The sequence below is a fragment of the Benincasa hispida genome, chromosome 12, assembly GCF_027475165.1.
Source record: "Benincasa hispida cultivar pf3 chromosome 12, pf3_genome.v1.1, whole genome shotgun sequence".
NCBI classification, from domain to species: Eukaryota; Viridiplantae; Streptophyta; class Magnoliopsida; order Cucurbitales; family Cucurbitaceae; genus Benincasa; species Benincasa hispida.
The window spans coordinates 6,868,277-6,891,412 of record NC_143489.1 but is presented as its reverse complement, the minus strand read 5'-3'; the positions used below and the strand labels follow the sequence as shown (position 1 = coordinate 6,891,412).

Genomic DNA, 23,136 nt, shown 5'->3' with positions numbered 1-23,136 from the left:
TTTTTTGGGGGGGGGGGGGTAGATAAGTTAGTTTGTTTAAGTAAATATAGATATGTTGGTTTGTTTCAATTGCTATGAGTTGGTTGGGTTTAAGTACAAATATGTTTAAGTTTAAGTTGGTTTGTTTAAGTAAATGTAGATATAAGTTTAAGTACATGTTATGTGTTTGTTTGTTTCAATTCTTAATTATGTTGGTTTGTATATTGGGATTGAGAATAATTTAGGGGAGAGGGGGGAGGTAAGTTGGTTTGTTTAAGTAAATATAGATTTGTCTTGGTTTATTTCAATTGTTATCAGTTGGTTGGTTTTAAGTACAAATATGTTTAAGTTTAAGTAAATGTTATGTGGCGGTTTGTTTCAATTTTTAATTATGTTAGTTTGTATATTGGGATTGAGAATATATATATATATATATTCTCGGGGGGTGGTATATTGATTTATTTAAGTAAATATAGATATGTCTTGGTTTGAGATTGAAATTGTTGGGGTTGATGCCCTAAATTTTGTAGGGTCCTGTAGTTTGTAAGCACATGTATGAACAAACATTTATGATGTAATAATATGATATATTTTCTTCATTATTGTCTATAAAGTATGGGATATTTTAGTTGCATTAACCACAAATCAATAAACTAAGATCCCTGGTTAGCCTTGTAACTTAAGCATGTATGTGGAGACATATAAGTAGATCATATCTTAAGTGATTACCTAAATGGTCTATAGTATATGGATAAAAGAGGAAAACCTTATCCTGGTGACACTACGAATACAACCTGCTTTGTAGATATTACAAGTGTTGTAAAGTGCTATAGATGGCCTGATCCTGATCATTCATGTGGAGCCATGCGAGCAGAGGTATCCTATATAAAGGAGTTTGTATAAGACCGGACTACGAAATGTTTAGTCTCGTTATATAACACCGTTCATGACTGAGACTTTCATTTCACTAGGATGACCATAGGTAGCATGACCTTAATCTTGAGTGAGTTGGGAACTCCTGCCTATGAGGACGGTCCTTTGATTTGCATGGGTGCGAGTGACTAGATTGCTGACTCAAACCTACCACTTTGGGGATTCGTCTGATTGGGGAGCTGGGAACTCAGGTTTACAAGATGGGATTCTGGGGCTTAAAGAATGTGGCGCCACACACTTTCTCATGGCCCGAGAAGTTTTCACTCATAGTAGGACTATAATGTAGTTCATTAGAAGAATCAATGGTACTTAAGAAGTTAGATGTAACTACAGGGTCAAAATGGTAAATTGGCCCAGCTGTACTTACGAGCGATCTGTGAAGGTTATCGTGCTATTATATCTATAGTGAGAAGAGTGCAGCTGTTGGTCTTTAGTGGAGTGTCTGACATTCAAGTGTCTATGTGCATAAATAAATAATTCAGATCTCGTACCAGAACATACTTTGATCATATTATACTATCAATCTATCATGCTAACATTTTGCCATAACATATATTTACCATGCTAGCATACATCTAATGCTTGGCCCGTGGGGCAGTTCCAGTAGTAAGATTACTTACCTCGAAACCACAAAAGTAATCCACACCCTCCTTTAACTTAGCAAAATTTCTGAATCATACTTTGAATCAAAAATCAAAATTAAGTCCGACATTTAGGATTAAATTCCAAATACGAAAATACCTCATATGCCACAAAACAACTTACCCAAACTATGTGATGATCCAGAAATCTGTTCCAAGCTTAGCACGGAGATACCAATTTATTCATAACCCAAAATTTGGAATTTAAAACTAATTTCCAGCATATTAACCCATTCTGAAGAGCTGCAAGTTCACGTTACTTACCAAACACGCTCCAAAATTCCCTGGAGCCGAACTATAATCATATTAGACAGCGGGTCCTGACACCTTGAAACTTCAATCCAAGCTTCACAACATAATCATTATACTAACTTAAATCCAAACCCAAAGAGTGACCAAACCCATCCAAGAAAATATAAACTTTAGATCTTACCCCAAATTCCAAGTTCTAGCAAAAATCCCACGGACTGACGGCGAAGGTCAAATCGACGGCTGGTCGGACAGAGAAACGACAACAAGCAGCCGTAGAGATCTTGGACGAGCGGCTCGACCTCAACTAACAGGGCTGGTCGGCATCGAGTGGCTGCTAGAGGCGTGGCGCGGACCTACACGGACCAGCTGGCAAGATCGGCGGCGAACAGCGGCGGAGATCGGTTTGGGCTTGGGAGGTGGTGCTGGGCCGACGGTCGAAGAACGGTGGTCGGCTGGGCAGCAACGGCGACGGCCACGCGATGAAGGGGTGGGGTCGGCTAGGGCACGTGTGGTGAGGTTGAAGAAGAAGAGAAATTTCGAGGGAGGGGGCCCCAGATTGCGTGAGGAAGAAAATGGTGGTTTGATTTTTATAAAATAATAATAATAAAACAAAAAAGAAAATAAGTATAATTACATTTAATTCCTTTCCTTATTTCATTTTATACTATTGAATTCCTTTCCGTTTCAAAAGAAAATTAATTCCTGCCATTAATTTCCAATTTGAATAATTTCACGCCACAATTAAATTCCCACACTTACACTTGAAGTCCAAAATTCCAAAAATGCCCTCTAACTAATAACAATTACTGAAATTCCAAATAATAAAGTTACTGAAATTACATTATTACTAAAAAAAATGTAGGGTGTTACATTCTTCCCTCCTCAAAGAACTTTCGTCCTCGAAAGTTCATTCTTGAAAAAGCTCCAGGTACTGGGTTTTCATCTCATCCTCTCGCTCCCAGGTAGCTTCCTTGAACTGGTGATTCTGCCACAGGACTTTCACAAAAACAATTTCTCGACGGCGCAATATTTTTACCTCTCTAATGAGGATCTCTATAGGCTTCTCCTCGTAGCTCAAGTTGTCTTTCAACTGTAAAGGCTCGTAGTCAACTACATGGGACGGGTCTGTCACATACTTCCTTGGCATCAAAATATGGAAGACATTATGAACTGAAGACAGTGTTGGGGGCAATGTCAAATGGTAAGCTACGGGACCAACTCGTTCCAGGACCTCGAAAGGTTCAATGAATCTCGGACTCAACTTTCCCTTCCTGGCAAACCTCAGAATACATTTCATGGGTGCCACTTTTAAGAACACTTTCACACCAGTCTCAAATTCCAGGTCCTTACATCTTACGGCATAGCTCTTCTGTCTGCTCCGAGTTGTTTGCATACGAGCCTTGATCTTCTGTATTTCCTCATTTGTGGTCCACAACAATTCAAGTCCTAACAATTTCCTTTCTCCTACCTCATCCCAACACACACTTCCCATATAGGGCCTCAAAAGGTGACATCCCAATAGTGGACTGGTAACTGTTATTATAAGCAAACTCCATTAAGTGCAAGTGAGCATCCCAGCTTCTTGAAAACTCTATGGCACAAGCACGCAACATATCTTCCAATATCTGATTCAATCTCTCTGTCTGCCCATCAGTCTGAGGGTGGAAAGAGGTATTGAAGTCTCCGGGCCCTAAAGCTACCTGGAGACTTTTCCAGAAGTTAGACGTGAAATGAGGGTCTTTGTCCGACACGATGGACACGGGCACTCCATGCAATCTCATCACCTTCTTCATATATATCTGTGCCCACTTGTTCACTGAAAAGGTGGACTTCCCAAGTATGAAATGTGCTAACTTCGTAAGTCTATCTACCACAACCTATATCACAGTGAAACCTTTGACTGTCCGAGGCAACCCCACGATGAAGTCCATAGACACATGCTCCCCTTCCATTCTGGTACACTCAATGGCTGTAACAAGCCTGCTGGTTTTTGCCTCGGGGCTTTCACCTGCTGGCACACCAAGCACTTACTAACGAACTCTGCAACCTTTCTTTTCATATCATTCCACCAATAATAACATTTCAAGTCCCGATACATCTTGGTGGTGCCGGGGTGAATTGAAAATAAGGAACTATGAGCCTCTGACAACAACTCATCTTTAATATCACTAACTACTGACACACACAAACGCCCCTGATAAAGAAGGGCACATTCTGCTGAAACTGAGAATTCGCCATCCTGGCCTGACTCCACCCTACAAACTCTCTCTTCCAAATAAGGGTCGTCTCGCTGCGCATCAATAATCTTCTGCCTTAGACTCGGTTACATCGACAATTGTGTTAACTGTGCCATGACCTTTCCCACAGCCACTGCAATCTCTGCCCTCTCCAGTTCCCTGCACAAGGGAGTCTGTCTGGTAATAGGGGCTGCTGAATGAGCCACCTTTCTACTTAGAGCATCTGCCACTACATTTGCTTTTCCTGGCTGGTACAAAATTTCACAGTCATAATCCTTCACCAGCTCCAACCACCTTCTTTGCCTCATGTTTAACTCTTTCTGAATGAAAAAGTACTTCAAACTCTTGTGGGTGAAGATCTGTATCTTCTCTCCATATAAATAATGTCTCAAGATCTTGAGAGCCAAAACCACTGCTGCTAACTCTAAGTCTGTGTGGGATAATTATGTTCATGCTTCTTTAGCTGACGTGAAGTGTAAGCAACTACTTTGCCCCGCTGTATTAATACGTATCCCAACCCCTTTTTGGACGCATCACTGTAAATGACAAAACCACCTGATCCATCCAGTACTGTAAGAACTGGACTGAAACCAGCCTCTGCTTGAGGTCCTGGAAACTGTTTTCACAAGTCTCATTCTAAACAAATGTTGCTCCTTTCCGGGTCAACTGAGTCAATGGGGCGGCTATGCGAGAGAAGTTCTTTACAAATCGTCTATAGTAGCATACTAACCCCAAGAAACTGTGCACCTCACTGACTGTGGTTGGACGAGTCTAACTCGTAACTGCCTCAACCTTTGCAGGATCCACAGAGACACCTTCCTTCGATACTACATGCCCTAGGAAGGACACATGCTTAAACAAAAATTCTCATTTAGAAAACTTAGCATACAACTTATTGGCCCTCAACGTCTCCAAAACTTTCCTCAAATGCTCCTCATGCTCGGCCTCTGTCTTGGAATAAACCAAGATATCATCAATAAAAACAATTACAAAGGTGTCGAGGAATTCCTTGAACACCCTATTCATCAAATCCATGAACACTGCTGGTGCATTCGTTAGACCGAATGACATCACTATGAACTCATAATGTCCAACCTTGAACGAAAAGCTATTTTGGGTATGTCACTATCCTTTATTCTCAGCTGGTGGTATCCTGACCGGAGGTCAATCTTAGAGAATACTGTAGCTCCTTACAACTGGTCAAACAAATCATCAATCATGGGAAGAGGATACTTGTTCTTGACGGTCACCTTGTTCAGCTCTCTCTAATCAATGCACAGACGTAACGATCCGTCCTTCCTTTTCACAAACAAAACAGGTGCACCTCATGGTGACATGCTAGGGCGTATGAAACCCTTGTCCAAAAACTCCTGCAATTGAACCTTCAGTTCCTTCAACTCTGCTGGGGCCATCCTATATGGAGCCTTTGAAATAGGGGTTGTGCTTGGCTCCAACTCAATAGCAAAATCTATCTCCCGCTGCGGGGGTAGTCTGGGAAGATCCTCTAGAAAAATGTCTGGAAAATCTCTCACTATTGGCTCCGAAGTCAAGGTGACTTCAGTCTCTCTAGTGTCCACCACACTGGCCATAAAGCCTCAGGCTCCTTGGTCAAATAGTCTACTGGCCTTCAATGCGGAAATCACTTTGGGTAGGACTATGGTCCCAACCCCTTTAAACTTAAAACTGGCTCCTGTAGGAGGGTTAAAGATGACCTCCTTACGGGAGCAAACTATGTTGGCATGATTAGCAGCTAACCAATTCATGCCCAATATCATACCAAAATCGCGCATATCTAAAATTATTAAGGTTACATCTAATGCAATTGGCTACCTTTACCTGACATGCTTTTATCTTTTCTGTAGCTAATATGATCTCTCCTGATGGAGTGGAAATGGACAATGCAATTGGCAAAGGTTCTGAGTCTAACATGGAATGCCTCACAAATACAGCAGATATAAACGAAGGCGAAGAGCCAGAGTCAAATAAAACTAAAGTATGGTGCCCCAAAATGGGAAGTGTACCTGTCACCACTGTGTCTGACTTCTCGGCCTCACGCCGAATGGTAGAGAAATCACTACCCTGCTGTTGCTGACGTCTCGGGCCTCCTGAAACGAACTTACAGGCTGGCCCCTGTGTTCAGGCGTGTTCCTTCTCGGGCATCTATCTGACATATGCCCCTTCTAGCCACATCGAAAACAGATCCCAGAGCCGGCTAGACAACATCCCCAGTGTTGCTTACCACAAGTGGTATATATCGGCCTATCCTCCTTGCCAGTTACAACCTGGGAACCCTGCTGTCCCCACTGACGTGGAGCATTCACTGGGTTCTGGCTCCTCTGCTGATGCTCAGGAGCCCTATGTTCAGCCTTCTTTTTCTGACCTATGGAGGTCCCAATCTCGAGCGACCTCTTGTATTCCTCTTCCACCTGGGAGTCAACATCAATCCTCATGGCGACTCGTAGAACCGCAACATACGTCTTGAGATCCAAGGCATGCACCATCACTTGCAGTTCGCTCCTCAGGCCCTAGATGAATCTCTCTGTCCTCGTTGCCTCAGTGGTTACTAGTTCAGGAGCAAAGCGAGACAGCTTATCGAATTCTTGCTCATATTCCTCCACCGACATAACTTCTTGCCTCAAGTTCAAGAATTCTGCCTGTTTGTTGTATCGGGTGTTGGCCGAAAAGTACTTCTCATAAAAGCGCTCCTTGAACTGCTCCCAGGTTGTAAGTTCACCACTAGAATCAATCATCTTTTCTGCTGAACGCCACCAAATTTTCGCGTTACCAGACAACATAAAGACTGCACATTGAAGCTTGTGCTCTTCCGGGCATCTCATAAAATTGAATATTGTCTCAATAGAAGACAGCCGCATTTCTGCTTTGGTGGGTTCCCCCAACGATCCATCAAAGGGGCGAGGGTCATACTTCCGTAAATCCCTCAGATGTTTAGCCTCAAGAGAAAGGCCCTGCATGTCTCTATCCTGCGGTCAGGTCTGTTGTAATGGCTCGAGTGGCACCGGTTCCTCCTGAGCCAGGGTTTGGACAGCCTGTCCTGCCATCGTGCTACGAATCAACTCTTGCAACTTTCCCATTAGAGAGGATGCAACAGCTTCACTAATTCTAGCTTCCATTGCCTTTTCATCAATTTGGGTCACATGCGGATTTGGAGCTTCCGGAACAGTCTGACTACTCTCAGCTCTCTCTGCTTGCATTTCTCTCTCTAACTGTCTTTCTTGTTCTAGGTTTAGGTGCCATGTCCTGTCATAAATTCATACATTAACTAGCTATTTTTGGGTCTTTCTCAGACATCATGCATTTAAAACACTACATCACTATTCTCATATATGCAATGAAACTTTCATTAGTAGAACGTACTTGGCAATGATGAGCGATCCGTTACTGGGCCATAGGGACTGTCTAGTAAGTCAATCTACAGAACCCAAAACATGGGCTCTGATACCAACTGTAACGACCCGACCCCCTAGGACTTAAGTTAGGCCGTTACTAAATACATGCATGCATGGAACTCAAAACGACAATCTGTTATGGCGAAATAAATGTTAATTAAATAAGGTAAGTTCAAAGGACTTTCATTAAATTCAAATACTAAAATACCTCATATGCCACAAAACAACTTACCCTAACTATGTGATGATCCAGAAATCTATTCCAAGCTTAGCACGGAGATACCAATCTATTCATAACCCAAAATTTGGAATTTAAAACCAATTTCCAGCATATTAACCCATTCCGAAGAGCTTCAAGTTCACATTACTTACCAAACACGCTCCAAAATTCCCTGGAGCCAAACTATAATCTTATTGGACAACGGGTCCTGATACCTTGAAAGTTCAATCCAAGCTTCACAACATAAATATTATACTAAATTAAATCCAAACCTAAAGAGTGACCAAACCCATCCAAGAAAATATAAACTTTAGATCTTACCCCAGATTCCAAGTTCTGGAAAAAATACCACGGAATGACGGCGAAGGTCGAACCGACGGCTGGTCGGATGGAGAAATGACAACAAGCAGCGGCAGAGATCTTGGACGAGCGGCTCTACCTCAACTAACAGGGCTAGTCGACGTCGGGTGGCTGCTGGAGGCGTGGCACGAACCTATGCGAACCAGCTGGCAAGATCGGCGGCGAGCAGCGGCGGAGACCGGTTTGTGCTCGGGAGAGGGTGTTGGGCGGCGGTCGACGAACGGTGGTCAGTTGGGCAGCAACGGCGGCGGCCACACGATGAAGGGGTGGGGGTCGGCTAGGGCACGTGTGGTGAGGTTGAAGAAGAAGAGAAATTTCGAGAGAGGGGGTGCCAGATTGCGTGAGGAAGAAGGGAGGGAAATTTGATTTTTATAAAATAATAATAATAAAACAAAAAAGGAAATAAGTATAATTACATTTAATTCATTTCCTTATTCCACTTTATACTATTAAATTTTTTTCGTTTCAAAAGGAAATTAATTCCTGCCATAATTTCCAATTTGAATAATTTCACGCAACAATTAAATTCCCGCACTTACACTTGAAGTCCAAAATTCCAAAAATGCTTTCCAACTAATAACAATTACTGAAATTTCAAATAATAAAGTTACTAAAATTACATTATTACTAAAAAAATGTGCGGGGTGCTACAGAATCAGTTTTTGGGTTAGTTTAAAGTGTTCAAATTAACAAGAGCGAATTTGATTATATATGATATGATTAAATTGGTTCAATTATATGTGATGTAATTGATTTGATGTATTAGATACATTAATTGAAGGAATCAATATAAATATGATTTATATTAAATAAAGGAGAAAAGAACTATGTTTTAAATATTACATATGATATGATATTAAAACTATAGGTTATAATTATAATATGATAAGTTATTTATTATATTTATTTATAATAAAACAATTATGAGATAATTGTTTTAGTTGGTTATTTCTTTTCTCCACTAACCGTGCAAGTGAGAGGTTAATTTTAGTTTAATTGAAGAACAAAATGAAAAGAGTTTTCATTTTTGAACGATCGCTTCATTATCGCATTACTAATCAATAAAGCGAAAGAAAGCTATACGATAGCTCTTTTGAGAGACTAAACGATCGAGCGAGAGATTGCTAAACAATTGCATATCTATATTTAAGTAGAAGTATGCAAGTTGGGTTTTAAGTTCTATATTGAGTTTGAAATTGAAATATGCAAGTTTGAGTTGGTTTATTTCAATTCATTAAAGTTCTTTGTTGAGTTTTAAATTTTATATTCATTTTGAGATTGATATATAGTATATTGAGCATTAAACTTATTTAAATTTGTATTTATAGGTATCTTGATATTTTTGTTGAAGATGCATCTCCCTGCAAGCGTATTTAGGTTGAGATGTTAATGTTATTTTGGATTTAGGAATTGTGGATTAAAATTGTAGATGTATTTCTCACTATGTACTTTATTATCATGTAATGTTTTTCTGGATTAAGAAATTGTGGATGTTATGGTTCGGATTAAAGAATTGTGGATGTTATAGTAACTCTTGGATTAAGGTTGTAGATTCAAACGTGTTTTCTATATATTATTTACTATCTATTATAGACATTTACTTGATTTAGGCAATCTTATTTTTGTTTGATTGATATTTGTAAGATTCAAACAGGTGTGACATTTGGAAAAAAAAAAGATCTAAAAAAAAGAAAATAAATAAATAAATTTAAATAGGTATGATATTTGGTTAAATATATAATCCCGATGCTAAAAAATATATCCCGACTATCCGTGGGAGAAATCTCGATGGTTACTATTAACCGTTAGGATTTAAAAGATATCCCAACAGTGGCTAACGACCGTCGGGGTAAAGGACCATAGCCTGACGATACTCTAACTGTCGGGCTATATTAATATCTCCCGATGGTCCCTAGTCACTGTCGGGCGAAAGTAAAATTGCCCGATGGCAACCGCACTGTTGATATATATTAACTCATCCCGACGGCTTTTAAACCATCGGGATAACCATTAAATCCCGACGGTGTTCTTTGGGGTCGGGAGAAAAGCCTCATCCTATATCCGTTGAGATAATTCTTTTCCCCTATGGCAGGGCTTCCATACCGTTAGGGGAGGAGCTTTCCCGACACTATTGCCAACGACTTCCCCACGCCAGGAAAGATTTTCCCGACGGTCTTTTCAGCTTATGCTGACGGTTTTCACCGTCGGGATAGACCCAAATTCTTGTAGGGTGTGGATTTCAAGTTATGTTTGATACTTTATTGTTTGACGATGGAGTCTGTGAATTTGAGAATCTTTTCCTACTTTATCTGAGAGACGCTGAGTTTTTTTATTTATTAGGTTTGATGGGCTGCTTAAACGTTTCGATTCCAAAACTTAGATATATAAAGATGGGTTTAGCTCATCATATTCTTCTCTCAAATCCTAAACATGATTACCATAGGGATTTTTAGACCATTTAAAAGTTAAGTGTGTAAAATGATAGAACATAAAGAGGTGTTAGAGGGCATTTTATATCATTTAACTTTATCTTTATTACTTTAATATCATTTGATTGGGAGAAAATATAATTGGAAAATCAAGAAAGGAAGATTTGGTGGCAGACACTTAGAGATAGTCCGAAGATAAAAATGGAAACGACTGATTAGTTGGAAAATTAATTAAAGTAATGAATAGTAACTTAACTCATGATTTTTCCAAAAGGGTCTATAAATTTGGAATCAAATGATTGATTTTAATATATTTTACTGTAAAAGAAGATATTTTAGTAATGAATATGTATATTGGATAGGTATTTAATAACTGAAATCTCCATGAATGTATTGCAGGCTGAGGTTAGCTTTCTTGGACAGCTTCACCATCCCAATCTTGTTAAACTTATTGGATACTGTATTGAAGATGATCAAAGGCTTCTTGCATATGAATTTATGATGCATAGTAGTCTTGAAAACCATCTTTTCAGAAGTAAGTGGGATCCTCTTAGGCTCTTACAATACGCGAAGTTATATTTTTCACTTCCCTTTCCGATTAATTAGTCAAGAGTTTTTCTAAAGAAATGAAGATGAAATTTGACAAAATACCATTTAGTGAAAACATCACGTTGAATAATCTAAATTTTTGTATTGATGTTTAATATTTAACTGGACAAACACCAGAATAAGAAGAACGTCTTGGAGAAGTAGTGAGGAACCAGGGTATCTTGTGAAGGTTTGATATCCACCTTTGATTAATGTCATTAATCTGCCCGAGCATGCTTCCTCCAGAAAAAGGTTTTTTCCCCCAACCTTAATTAATTTAACAACTACCTGTATCTGCTGGTTTGTCTATTGATGATCTGTATTACCATTACGTAGGTCCGTGCAATCAATCTGGTAAACGTAGCTGATGCCATATTGGCTGGCTAATGGAATGCTTAGTCATTATGATAGACCTCGAATTGCCCAACTTTGTGAGAAGGCTGGGCTTTGGAATGTATGAAGGACCTTTTGCTTGTCAATCTCAGAAGCAACCTTCAGATTATTGTGCAGGTAACTAACAAATATCCATTTCCCTTTTTCTTTTCTTTTTCCTTTAATCTTTTTTCCAACGTGGAAGGAGGTGTTAAATAGCGAAACAAAAATGACGGTTAAGATTCTCATGTTTTTTTCTGTGAACAGTTGGGGGTTTGATGAGTGCATTAAACTTATGGGAATATTGTGATGTTTTCCTTTCTTTTAGCTTATGGGAAATATCATAAATTCAAGATTGTATTCGTACTTTGTAAACAATATTGAGATTTAAATTTTTATGTTTGTCGAAATCTTAATATAAAAAAGATTTAATTTTGTATATCTATAGATAAAAAAAAAAAAAGAAAAAGAGATTATCAATATACTATTTCAATAACAAAACAATGACAAACATTTAATATCAGACAATAACTAACAAAAAGTAGGTGAAAAACCGACATTGAAGAGAGTTTTCAATGTCGGTTGAAAACTAACATTGAAATCTTGGTAATCTATAATGTTAGTTTAAAACTGATATTAAAGTCAACTGACATTGAGGACCTTTTATAACATGATCTTCAATGTCGGTTTTCAACTGACATTGCATCCCTATGTTAGTTTAAACAAACATTAAAGCCTAATACTCAGAGTATTTCGTATAATCTTCCTAATTTGGGAAAGTTTATCTTCCAACATAACAAAATGAATTCACAATTTTTTTAAAAAAACAAGTGAAAGATCGAACCATCAAACTTTATAATGACATTATATGATTGTCTACTATACTATACTCAAATTGAAAAGGGAACGAATTCAAATTTAACATCATGCTTTTAATTTATATGATTTGATACTGAATTGAATAGAAGATAACATTTGTAAAATTCATTGATTGGTGTTTTCTCGAGGTCATGGCAATTGGGGAGAAAATTAATTCAAAGTAAAATGAACATATTTTTTTAGAGAAATAAAATGTTAATCCGTCATAGTATCAAGAAAATATGTTTTTTCTAATCTACAATGTAGTGCATGAAAACTAAATTTGAACATTTGATACCTGAGATTAATGACAATTTCAAATAAATTTATACCCATAAAATCTTATTTTCATCTCTTTCATACACATGTTAATTTAATCCCATTTAATCCCATTTTTAAATATCTTGACTTAGTTTCTAAACTTCAAATGTAATTGCCATTTATCAATTTTTAATTAATTTTTTTTATGTACCGTTTATATATATAAACTAAACAAACTACGTGAAATTTCTTAATTTGAATCCCCGCACCATATTTTAAGGGATCCAATCAAATTATTTGAAATTTTGGGAATAAAGTGAATTAAATTTTTACACTTTAGGGGCCTTAATAGAAAAAAAAATGAAAAACCCTAACCTATTCGCTTCTTGCATAAACATTCTTAAATAGACCATCATGGGATGATGAAAAATTTAACAAATATATACAAATTATTACTCATTAATTTGATACATGTCTAAACTATTTTAACTAACCATAACCATATATCCCATCATCTGGGACTGGAGCTGAAATGAAAAAATGACTGAAATAACATATTAAAAATTTTCCCTTTCATATTATTGAGCTGAAAGGTAAATTGATCATATGAACAATTGAATCAATTAAATGACTTTCGGTTAAACTACCTACCTCCACATATTCTTAATTATTGTTCAATGAGGAAAAATGGAGAAAGACTTCCAAACTCTGCTCTCCTTCTGGTTACTCTCCTGAAAGGCTTCCTGTTTTGCCACCATAAACGTTCCATTCCACTTGAGCACCTGAATTCTCTATAACAATCCGTCACACTTCGAACTAAATTTCGCTTTGTTTTCTTCGGTTTTGATCTCTGTTTTGTGTGTTGAGGAGAAGGGGTCTTTGGCTCCACAAATTTTGCAGTTGAACTGTTAAAAGTCATAGATGATAAAACGGTCATATTACTGAACAAACATTATTGGCAGACCTCACAACTACCATAGTTCAGAAATGGAAAATGGTTTTGATTGAGCTAGTTCAAGACTGTTCAGATTGACATGAATTGCTCAGACTCGGCAGTCTAAAACTCCCCCTAAGGCATAGTTTAAAAGGAAAGAGCATGCTTTTCAAACATAGATATAACCAAAACCAAGAAAACATCAAATACAAACTTCGACAGTTTATTAGCACTTTGGATGAATTTTGTTAGAGCTTACCAAAGGCATCAAAGATAACGAATACTGTTTGATATATATATATATATATATATATCTTCTTGAAAACAAAACAAAGTTTTTTCATTGAAATAATCAAATGAGATACTGCTCAAAGTATAAAAGACAATAATGAGACAAGAAAACTTTCGACCAATAAGCATAAGAACTAATCAGACAAAATGACATTCCAAATTAAACATGAATCTTGAATAGAGAATCTTGCATAAGACTTGGATGAAAAGCACAAAGAATAGGCCTTAATTATATAAATGAATAATCTTGTTTCCGTTTCAAAAAACAAAGAATAGGCCTTAATCCGAGCAAGCTCAAACCAATTACACCAAGGAATAGACGTCGACCGACTGAACAAACTTTTGACTTCTGGAACCTCGGGCTCAATCAAAAAATAAGTTGGTTGATACAGTTTTTTTAAGTTATGTCTTGGTGTCAATCATTCCAACTTCTCTTATATCATGACCGTTGGGGTGTTTTTTTGTAACTTCATTGAATTGGGTCTCCCCATATTTTGTAAGCTCAAAAAATCGATGAAAATGTTTCTTATCCCAAATAATAATAATAATAATAAAAAAAGAGAACATCAAATACATGCAATCAAAATTGAGGAAGAAGTTTGACATGGCCAGAACTCTTACCTTTCATATTCCGTTGATAGCTGAATCAACATTTTATTGTCCACTTGCGGTTTGCAAGCAGGACAAATATATATCTTGGGAGTAGATTTTATCTTGACACAATCGAAGTGATACCACTCTTCACAAATATCACAAGCAAGCATTGGTCTGCGATCATTAGGCTTGCGGCAAATGCAATAAAGCATACTTCGATTTCTTAATAACTGCACCCACAAGGTCAATGAACTAAGCACCAACAGATGCATATCTCTCTCTCAAAAAAAAAAAAAAAAGATGTACATTCTCTCTTCTATCTCCTTTAAAATATGAAAATGGGGTTGCCAGAATGAATAGCTGATACCTTGAGCTCCCTCTCGAGGTATGCAGGTAAGTTTTCACCCTCTACAATCAATTCAAAAACTTTTTCTAATTCAAGAGCCCCACAGTCAGCTGAAATCTGCAGAAAACAAAAGAGGATGAAGTCTAAGAAGACAAGGTTGGGGGGAACACAGCATATTGACATTTCACAGACCTTCCTTGCAAGACTTCTCCACTTTGAGCAAACAGTCTTCACGTCCAAAAGTTTCTGTCTGTAGCAATCTTCAGGCAGAATGCTTATTGCAGATCCCTGTCACATGTTACCGAAGTCAGTATTTACATAACAGATACTCTTGACATGCAACAATACATGCCATCATAATTATCTCTCGTCCAGTTTGGCCAAAATAAAAGAGAGATGACATGGACGGCCTATTTTCCCAAATAGCCTAACGAATAAAAATTATCAAGATGAGAAAAATAAGCTAAAAACCATGGTTGACCAAATTAGGATTCATTTCATTTGCCATGCTAAGTGTATGCACTTGTATCATAGCTTAATGAACACTACAGGTCAGTTAAATAAATATTGAGCAGTTAACAGCATCTCACCAAGCCCAGTAGAGAGACTCGGCACTAGTCTTCCTCACCTAATGTATTTAAGGCATTTCTAAGAACAGTATCTTTAAATTATAAAGGACCTCCAAAATTGCTGCATCAAATAGGAACTTCACACTCCAACGGTGTGAAAATCTCAATTGCTATACCTTTCTTGGCCATTAGGCTGAGATGAAGTGTAGTGTAAAATCCCAAACTTTGTTTTCAAGCGCATTATGTATTTACTTTGTTCTCCAACGCACTGTTTTCATAATTGCTAGTAGTCTCACCATCTAACAATCTCATATTTATCATATGCATTGTCATTTAAAAGCACCAAACATATTTATCACATGCCTACTGCAATAAGTTTTAGAATGCTCCAGTAAACCATGGAAACTGGAAATACCTCTTCGAGAAGTTCCAGGACTCGTTGCATTGTCGGTTTTTCAGAACCTTCAAGAGCTTCCTTGACTCTGAATCTCCACGAGTTCCTCAATAGTTCCATCTCAAGACCAGACTTACCTTCATGATCGTTAATGCCTGCAACGTCCATAGCCTGTGATAGTGAACTACAATTATATTATATACATAGAGGAAGTATTACTACTCTTCCATGCATCAAGAAACTTCACAAATATTGAGCAGTATGAATAATTTAAGAGGAAAGAGAATCACTGGACCTTTAACGCTACAGTTAACCTCTTGCAGGCAATACTAAAATTGTTGTCATGACAATGTGACACAAAGTCCAAGACTTCTGACAAGTGAGATTTGCATACTAAAGCCTGCTCTATCAGTTGCTTTAATACATCTTCCTCTTCCATCCTGAAAATATTTTAAGACTAAACTTTAAGAAATTGGTTTTCAAAAGGCACATTCACATGGAGAAGCATCATAAGGAAACACGTAGAGAACCTCTATTTAAAATGATAAGTGAATTGCATTTACACATATCTACCCTCGAGAGATCGAACAAAATTTTTCGAGCACAATACAATTTAACTTCTATTCTACAACACGGATTATTTCAATCAAGTTTTGTCTGGGCATCAATTTAGGAAGATATACAACTTCCTGCAGATAAATATTGGTTAAATTACATATCTTGTCCCCATACTTTGTACTTTGTCCACTTATTTCTTGAACTTCAAAATACTTCAATTACTAAAAATTATGTTTACCTTTAATCAGCACCATTCGAAAAAGAAAAGGGAGAAAAAAGGATTCAAAGTGACGTCCTACTTTTCTAAGTTTAGATTTTTTTGGGGGTAAAAAAAAAAAACAATTCATTGATATGGAATACTGTTCTAAGTTTAGATGAGGTGACAAATATTTCATTAGTCTAGAATTAGGATGAATTAAAATTGAATAGTACTACCCTTAAGGCTGATAAAATAGGGTAAAATATTTTAGCAAGTTTGTTGGGTAGATATAATAGGGGTTATAATGAAGAGCCTGCTTGGTAGATTCACTAAGTTCAATAGAATCAGCAAATATCTGAAAGGTAGAATGGTTTATGAAAACTACCTTTTAGTTTTATGATCCAAATCGTGAATATTCTAAAAACATATTTGTTTTCAATGTCACCGGAATTTGAAAAAAGTTTAAATTCAGAGTTGGATTAAAAAAGATAAAAACTTTTATAAATATTACATTTCACATTATAAAATCATTTATTTTTTGTTAAATTTTTTTTAAAAAAAACATATATATTTTTGTTACATTAAAAAAATATATTTATATTTGCATACACACACATGTATAGATAAAAAAAATATTCTCTAAAACTTTCAAGTTTTCAACTTTGTAATAAACAGAAACATGGCAGTTACAATTTTGGAGGCCTGACAAGTCTAAACCTAATTTGCAAAGAATTCATAACTGGCGTAATTGATTATATATACCAAAAATTGAAAAACTAAGAGGTCGTTTCTATTCATAAGGCTAAGCAAGCATGAGGGGGTTTTTTTTTTTTGGATAGGAAACAAATTTCATTGATGTAAGAAATTTATAAAAATGGATAAGAACCCAAACCAACAGGATTACAAAAGAAATCTCCAATTGGTCAAAAGGGAAGATAGGGTGCATGAATTAAAGAAAGAAGAGCATTTACACCAAGTAATAAAATGAATGATAATAAGATCAAAAAAACGATCAAAAGAGTTTCCCTTATCAGTGAAGAGGCGTTTGTTTCTCTCCTTCCAAGTGATCCAAAAGAAAGTACAAATAAGGTCTAACCACATAATTTTCCTTTGTTTAGTAAAAGGATGACCGGTAAGGGTATATGTGAGAGCATCTATGGTGTCTCTGGGGAGGGCTGTGTGCCATCCAAATGAAGAGAGGATTTCCTTCCAAAACCCCTCTGCATAGTGACAGTGTATGAAGAGGTGATTAGATGTATCAGGAACGGTTTCGCAAATGTAGCAGCAGTGTAAAGAGATGGCCATATAGGGGTTTCGATTCTGCATTCTGTCATTCGTGTTAATGACATTATGGCTAACTTCCCAGATGAAGAACTTGACCTTTTTAGGGTATGAGTCCTTCCATATAGCATCCTGGAAAGGGTGGTCAGGGGAGTCCTTACTTTTTAGGGCATGAGTCCTTCCCAAGCAAGTATGAGGATGTGACAATTCTAAGCCTAGAATCTTCAGATATCTTTTGATGGCTTGAAGTTGAAGGGATGAGTTTCAGGGGTAACATTCTCATCCTGTTTCCACATTTTAATTGTTTGATGGCTTCACAAGTTACAAGCCTCAAACCAGTCATGTTGTAAGAGAGAGCATAAATACCAGCTTCACTATCCAGGTTGTACATTTTGTTTGTGACTATGAAAAGTTGTCTTATGACCACTCTTCCAGTCCCAGAACCATAAGCTACCATTGTCAACTCCAATCACCATAACACCCTCCCCCCCATTGACAGCCATTGCCTTGATTATAGTCTTCTGTTGAGTTAGCATACTGTGCACAAACTCCCCTTTGGGGAGGTTAAATTTCTTGTTATCAGCTGAACCAGATTAAAAAAAAAAGAAGGAACAATGCCCTTTAGGATGCTATGCCACTACTGGAGCAGATTTCTTATGGTATGTCAGGGTTATCATTGTCTATCCATATCTGAGGTCCCATAACTTACTAATTGTGTCATGGGAGCCAACCACAAGCTGCGGATCAGTGGGTCAAGAAGAAACTAAGCAAACGGTGTTATTATGCCCAGAGAGGGCATGAACCTGCACCTTACTTCGAATGTCCCACACCCGGCAAACAGAATCATGTCCTCCAGTTGGCAAAATATTGATTGTTGGATGAAGGGCCAAACAGTAAACACCACTCACATGACCATGGAAAGAATAGATTAACTTGTTCTGTTCCAGGTCCCAACATTAACTTGTTTGTGTATAGAGAAGGGATTTTTTTCTTAAAATCTAGGCAACGAATATAGATATGACATGGCAACACGTGATTTTTTTTTTTTTTTTTTTTTTTAATAAATCTAAGGTATGGACACGACAATGACACATTTATTAAAATTAATATCATTTTTATACAAGAAGAAAATTCAAACTCAATGCATTTATACAATTATATCCTTACAAAATTAGTTTGATGTATTTTTCTCTTAAAATTTATTATTTTTGTTATTATTATTACTATTTTCATAGGAAACAAATTTCATTGATGTATGAAATTTAAAAAGGCCGAAGCCCAAGCCAATGGAGTTACATAAGAATTTTCCAATTGGTCAAAAGGGATGAAAGGATGTTTATATTAAAGAAAGAAGTGTTTTTACACCACTCATAGCATAAAGGATAATAAGATCAAAATAGCTATAAAAAAAGCTTCCCTTGTTGGTGAAGAAGCGTTTGTTTCTCTTCTTCCATCTAGTCCATAAGAAAGCATGAATTAGATGCATCAACATAACTTTCTTTTGCTTTGTGAAGGGATGGCCAACGAGAGTGTAAGTGAGGATACCAATGGTGTCATTGGGGAGGGCAGTGTGCCAACCAAATGAAAGGAAGATTTCCTTCCAAAATCTCTCTGCAAATGGGCAGTGCATGAAGAGGTGGCTAGTTGAATCGGGGCAGACTTACAAATGTGGCAGCAATGAGGGGAGATGGCCATGTAGGGGGAGCGATTCTGCATTCGGTCACTGGTGTTGATGGCGTTGTGGCTGATTTCCCAAAGGAAGAATTTGATCTTTTTTGGGTATGAGTCCTTCCATATAGCCTCATGGAAGGGGCGGAGAAAGAACCTTTGGCATCAAGGTCGCAAATCCATTCGTCTTTTCCATTGGAAAGATGGACACCACGTAGGGAACTCATAAGATCGAGCCATTCATCAATCTCTTCATCCTTCATATTTCTCCTATAATATAGAGACCATCCCTGTCTAGGGTCCCACAGATCAAAGATGGATGACCCTTTTTGTGTGGAAAGGCGGAATAATCTGGGAAAAACATTTTTAAGAGGAGAGGTTTTGAGCCATCTATCAGTCCAAAAAGAGGTATTTTTCCTGTTCCCCACTTTAATTTTGACTTTATCTTTAATAAGACTCATATGCTCCACAATGTCTCTCCATGGAACCCTGATAGAGTTCGAAAAAGTGTTGTTGGGCCAAGACTTCAGAGGAGTGTTCCCATATTTAGCTTCAATAAACAGTTTCCATAAAGCCCCATCCTCATGGTAGTATCTCCATACCCATTTAGCAAGAAGAGCACGATTCTTATCAGTCGGACTTTGAAGACCAAGGCCCCTTTGTGCATGTGTATTGATAACCTTAGACCATCTAACGAGGTGAGACCCTTGGTTTGTTATTCCATTCCCATAAGAAATTCCTAGGTCTCTCCAATGTATTCTTATAATTTTTGTTATAAATGTGCTATTTAATATGATGCATGTCTAATAAATGTTGGACCTACTTTGACTTTGTACAACTAGTGTATATTACATCTATTGTACTAACAAGTATCCGATACATGTCTAACAAATGTTCTAGTGTCCGACACATGTCAGATACAAACACGCTACTCAAACTAAAGTATTAGTAGGTCTTAAACAGTTGAGCTATTAAAACTACCTATATGTGTGTGTGTATATAGAGAGAGAGAGCAGCTAGAGTTAATCTGCTGGATTGGATTCAACCAAAAACGTTAAAAAATAAAGATTAAAAAGATTAAGTAAAAAATATATGAGGTGGATAACACGGGAAAAAAGGTAGTTACCAGACACAGAAGTTCACGGCATCAGATTTGAGCTTAGTGAGCATTTCTAGTTCAGGACGATTTGCTAAAAATCTCTGCAACAAAAAAAATACAATACAAATATAATGACTTTGCAAAAAAGGATAGCATACACAATCTAGAGAGAGAGAGAACCATACCAAGGGACCACCACTTTTATCAATTGATAATACACCATTTGAGCTATAGCAATAAGGGCATATAAAGATATCTGTATTGCTTGCTTTTTCTCTTGCTTGCCCCAGGCACTGCAAATGGTAGCTGTTTCCAAAATCATCTATAATGTTTAGTTACCATATTGTTCTTATGCAAATTTTATAAACAAATCGATCACATGTAATATAACAAATAATAACCACGGAATGCTTCATGCATGCATGTAATAGGAACATATGTCATGCTGTACGTATTCATTCATGCATGCAGGCTCCACAATATGTTGATTGTTGGAATTGAGACAGTTACACTAGGATTGAGGAGGTGCTCTTGAGTTCTCCCTTTGTGGAGAAGGGCAAAATTTTGCGGCAGGCTTGCTTCTTTTGCCATTTTGTGGGGCTTTGGCTAGAGAGGAACGATAGATCATTTAGACAGATGGAGAGGTCGTGTGACGAGATGTGGAAGGCAGTAAGCTCTAATGCTTCCTTAAGGGGTCAGTTGGCCTCTTTGTAATTGTGATAATGGTTTGATTTTGTCAAATTGGATCTCTTTCTTCTTGGTTGTATTTTGGATCTTTATTTTGTTGTGCTTTTTTAAGCCTTGTTTTTTATTCATTTTTCGGTCAATGAAAGCTCAGTTTCTTTTCAACAACCACCAAAAATAAATAAATAAATAAAGGTGCACACAAGCACGTATATGTCAACTGTTGAGATTGTTGGGATGGTAGAGAGCAGTATAGTAGGTGGTATAAAAGACAAGGCTGTTGGGTTACAGCACAACTCCAACAAGTTTAGTAAGCACTTCACACCTAGTTGGAGTCATGCTCGTTAACGAAAGCAACTAAGTAAAAAGCCAGGGGTCAAAAAGAAAACCCCTTGCCAAGTTCAAAGTTGACAAGAAGGAATCCACAAGTGTTGAACATCTCTGCAAGATAGTGTTAGTCAAGCTTAGAGGGAAGAGAAATGATAGCTGGTGTGCATTATTTCTTCTGGTTGCAGTCTGTTTTATTGTGGAATAAGAGTTGCGACAAGTCTGTTCTAAATTATGAAATATGTTTGCTCTTATGATATATTTTAGAGCTTTCAAGTATGCATATTCTAATAAATTTTGAAGTGTTCAACTTGTTAAATATAGAAAAATATGCAGAATATTTTCTGTTCAAACATTTTGGCAAAGTAGAATTGACCTTACCTTTCGTTACATACTGAGCAAGTAAAAAGATGTTGATCCTGTGAATCGCTAGAGCAACACAAGCATAAGTTCTGATCAGTGTAGGGCAATGACTTCTCATATATGTATAGGGATCTATCCAGTGATTTCTTTATCTGCATGACAAATATGATATTAGACGTTCATTCAAAAGATATGTATTGCCAATTTTCAGTGAGAAAAAAAAAAGTATTATTTCAAACCTCTCGTAGAGAACCAAGCAGAGAACATCCATCCCCAAAAGATGTCTTCATGATTTCCCCCATTTGTTTCTCCCACTTTTCAATCCTTTCAGCTTCGGAAAAAATTAAATGTAGCTCTGAACAATCGAAGGCAACAATGTCTCCTTCTTCCTGAATGTTCAAAAGTATAAGATGATATACATCTACTTAATCCCGGTAGAAGAATCAAGCAAAATAACATGACATACCTTAAGCTTTAATAACAGAGTCCACGATCGTTCAGCATGCTTCATTAGGAAAAATTGCCGTACTTCTTCCTGCCACAGCCTACGTGCAGAGAGAATACCACAAGAAGCACAAATCAGCAATAGCCATGTATAAATAAAAAAAAATACATATATATATATATATAAGGCACTGCTACGACTGAACAAGCGTAGACATACACACAGTTGCAGTTTCACTAACGTATTTGAATCCATGTTAATTTCAGAACGATTATCATTTTTATGAAAAGTTAATGAACATTTATAATGAAGTACTTTACAAATTACAGTGCAAAATGCCTACATCCTAAAGAAAGTGCCAACATTTTTGTGTCTTAGACTATTGAACTGATTAATGTAGAAATTTGAGCTTCTGAAGTTTTAGTAATGCTTGCAGATTTGTAGGGAGGGGTTAGAGGGCAAGGGAAAAAAGCTTTATAAGAAGCAGGAAGATACATATGTACATACAACAAAAACAGAAATTAACAAGTCAAAGAATTAGAAAAATCACTTGTGCTTCTGAATAGCATTTACAAGTTGACCATTCATGGCTGAGAAGTTGATTCTGATACTCTGCAAGTAAAAGACATTCAAACCTTTAAAGACAGAACAAACATAAAAAATCCAGAAACACAATTAAAAAAAAATGTTATACATACATATATATATATATATATATATTAGTTCAACAATTGTGGAGGTGGATGATTAAACCATCGACCTTTGGAATGACAATCAATGTCTTATCCATTGAGTTATACTTGAATTGGCAAAAAGAAGACAAAAAAGTAATACTTTAGATGTTGGG

At 37.0% G+C, this 23,136-nt stretch overlaps 3 protein-coding genes, 1 long non-coding RNA gene and 1 pseudogene across 4 annotated transcripts in view; 1 reads left to right on the top strand and 4 right to left on the bottom strand.

Annotated features, from left to right (window-relative positions):
- Positions 1–1,813: 1,813 nt before the first annotated feature.
- LOC120067371 (uncharacterized) lies at positions 1,814–5,631 on the bottom strand. Its single transcript, XM_090308260.1, has 10 exons — positions 5,397–5,631; positions 4,819–4,878; positions 4,551–4,651; positions 4,162–4,362; positions 3,700–3,999; positions 3,357–3,505; positions 2,842–3,076; positions 2,169–2,302; positions 1,987–2,045; positions 1,814–1,899 (listed from the first exon to the last, which is right to left on the bottom strand). Exons 1-10 carry the CDS (start codon positions 5,629–5,631, stop codon positions 1,814–1,816), a joined length of 1,560 nt encoding a protein of 519 aa, XP_090164386.1.
- Positions 5,632–6,567: 936 nt separating this feature from the next.
- On the bottom strand, positions 6,568–7,014 carry LOC120067373 (uncharacterized). Its single transcript, XM_039018945.1, has one exon. It carries the CDS (start codon positions 7,012–7,014, stop codon positions 6,568–6,570), a length of 447 nt encoding a protein of 148 aa, XP_038874873.1.
- A 3,842-nt stretch (positions 7,015–10,856) lies between these two features.
- On the top strand, positions 10,857–11,713 carry LOC150031730 (uncharacterized). The gene is made up of 3 exons (XR_016525047.1): positions 10,857–10,993; positions 11,185–11,298; positions 11,383–11,713. It is a non-coding gene; the product is annotated as an uncharacterized LOC150031730 (long non-coding RNA).
- Positions 11,714–12,957: 1,244 nt separating this feature from the next.
- Positions 12,958–23,136, bottom strand: part of LOC120092719 (transcription factor jumonji (jmjC) domain-containing protein) — a 32,800-nt gene continuing 22,621 nt past the window's right edge. The window contains exons 23-34 of the mRNA XM_039050874.2: positions 22,840–22,901; positions 22,311–22,389; positions 22,084–22,233; positions 21,863–21,996; positions 20,656–20,776; positions 20,498–20,571; positions 15,961–16,105; positions 15,687–15,836; positions 14,895–14,990; positions 14,724–14,819; positions 14,384–14,586; positions 12,958–13,442 (exon numbers count right to left, since the gene is read on the bottom strand). Of these exons, the coding sequence (XP_038906802.1) occupies positions 13,205–13,442; positions 14,384–14,586; positions 14,724–14,819; positions 14,895–14,990; positions 15,687–15,836; positions 15,961–16,105; positions 20,498–20,571; positions 20,656–20,776; positions 21,863–21,996; positions 22,084–22,233; positions 22,311–22,389; positions 22,840–22,901 (1,548 nt within the window). The 3' untranslated portion in view covers positions 12,958–13,204. The remainder of the gene's footprint in view (positions 13,443–14,383; positions 14,587–14,723; positions 14,820–14,894; positions 14,991–15,686; positions 15,837–15,960; positions 16,106–20,497; positions 20,572–20,655; positions 20,777–21,862; positions 21,997–22,083; positions 22,234–22,310; positions 22,390–22,839; positions 22,902–23,136) is intronic.
- On the bottom strand, positions 17,784–20,253 carry LOC150031729 (uncharacterized; annotated as a pseudogene).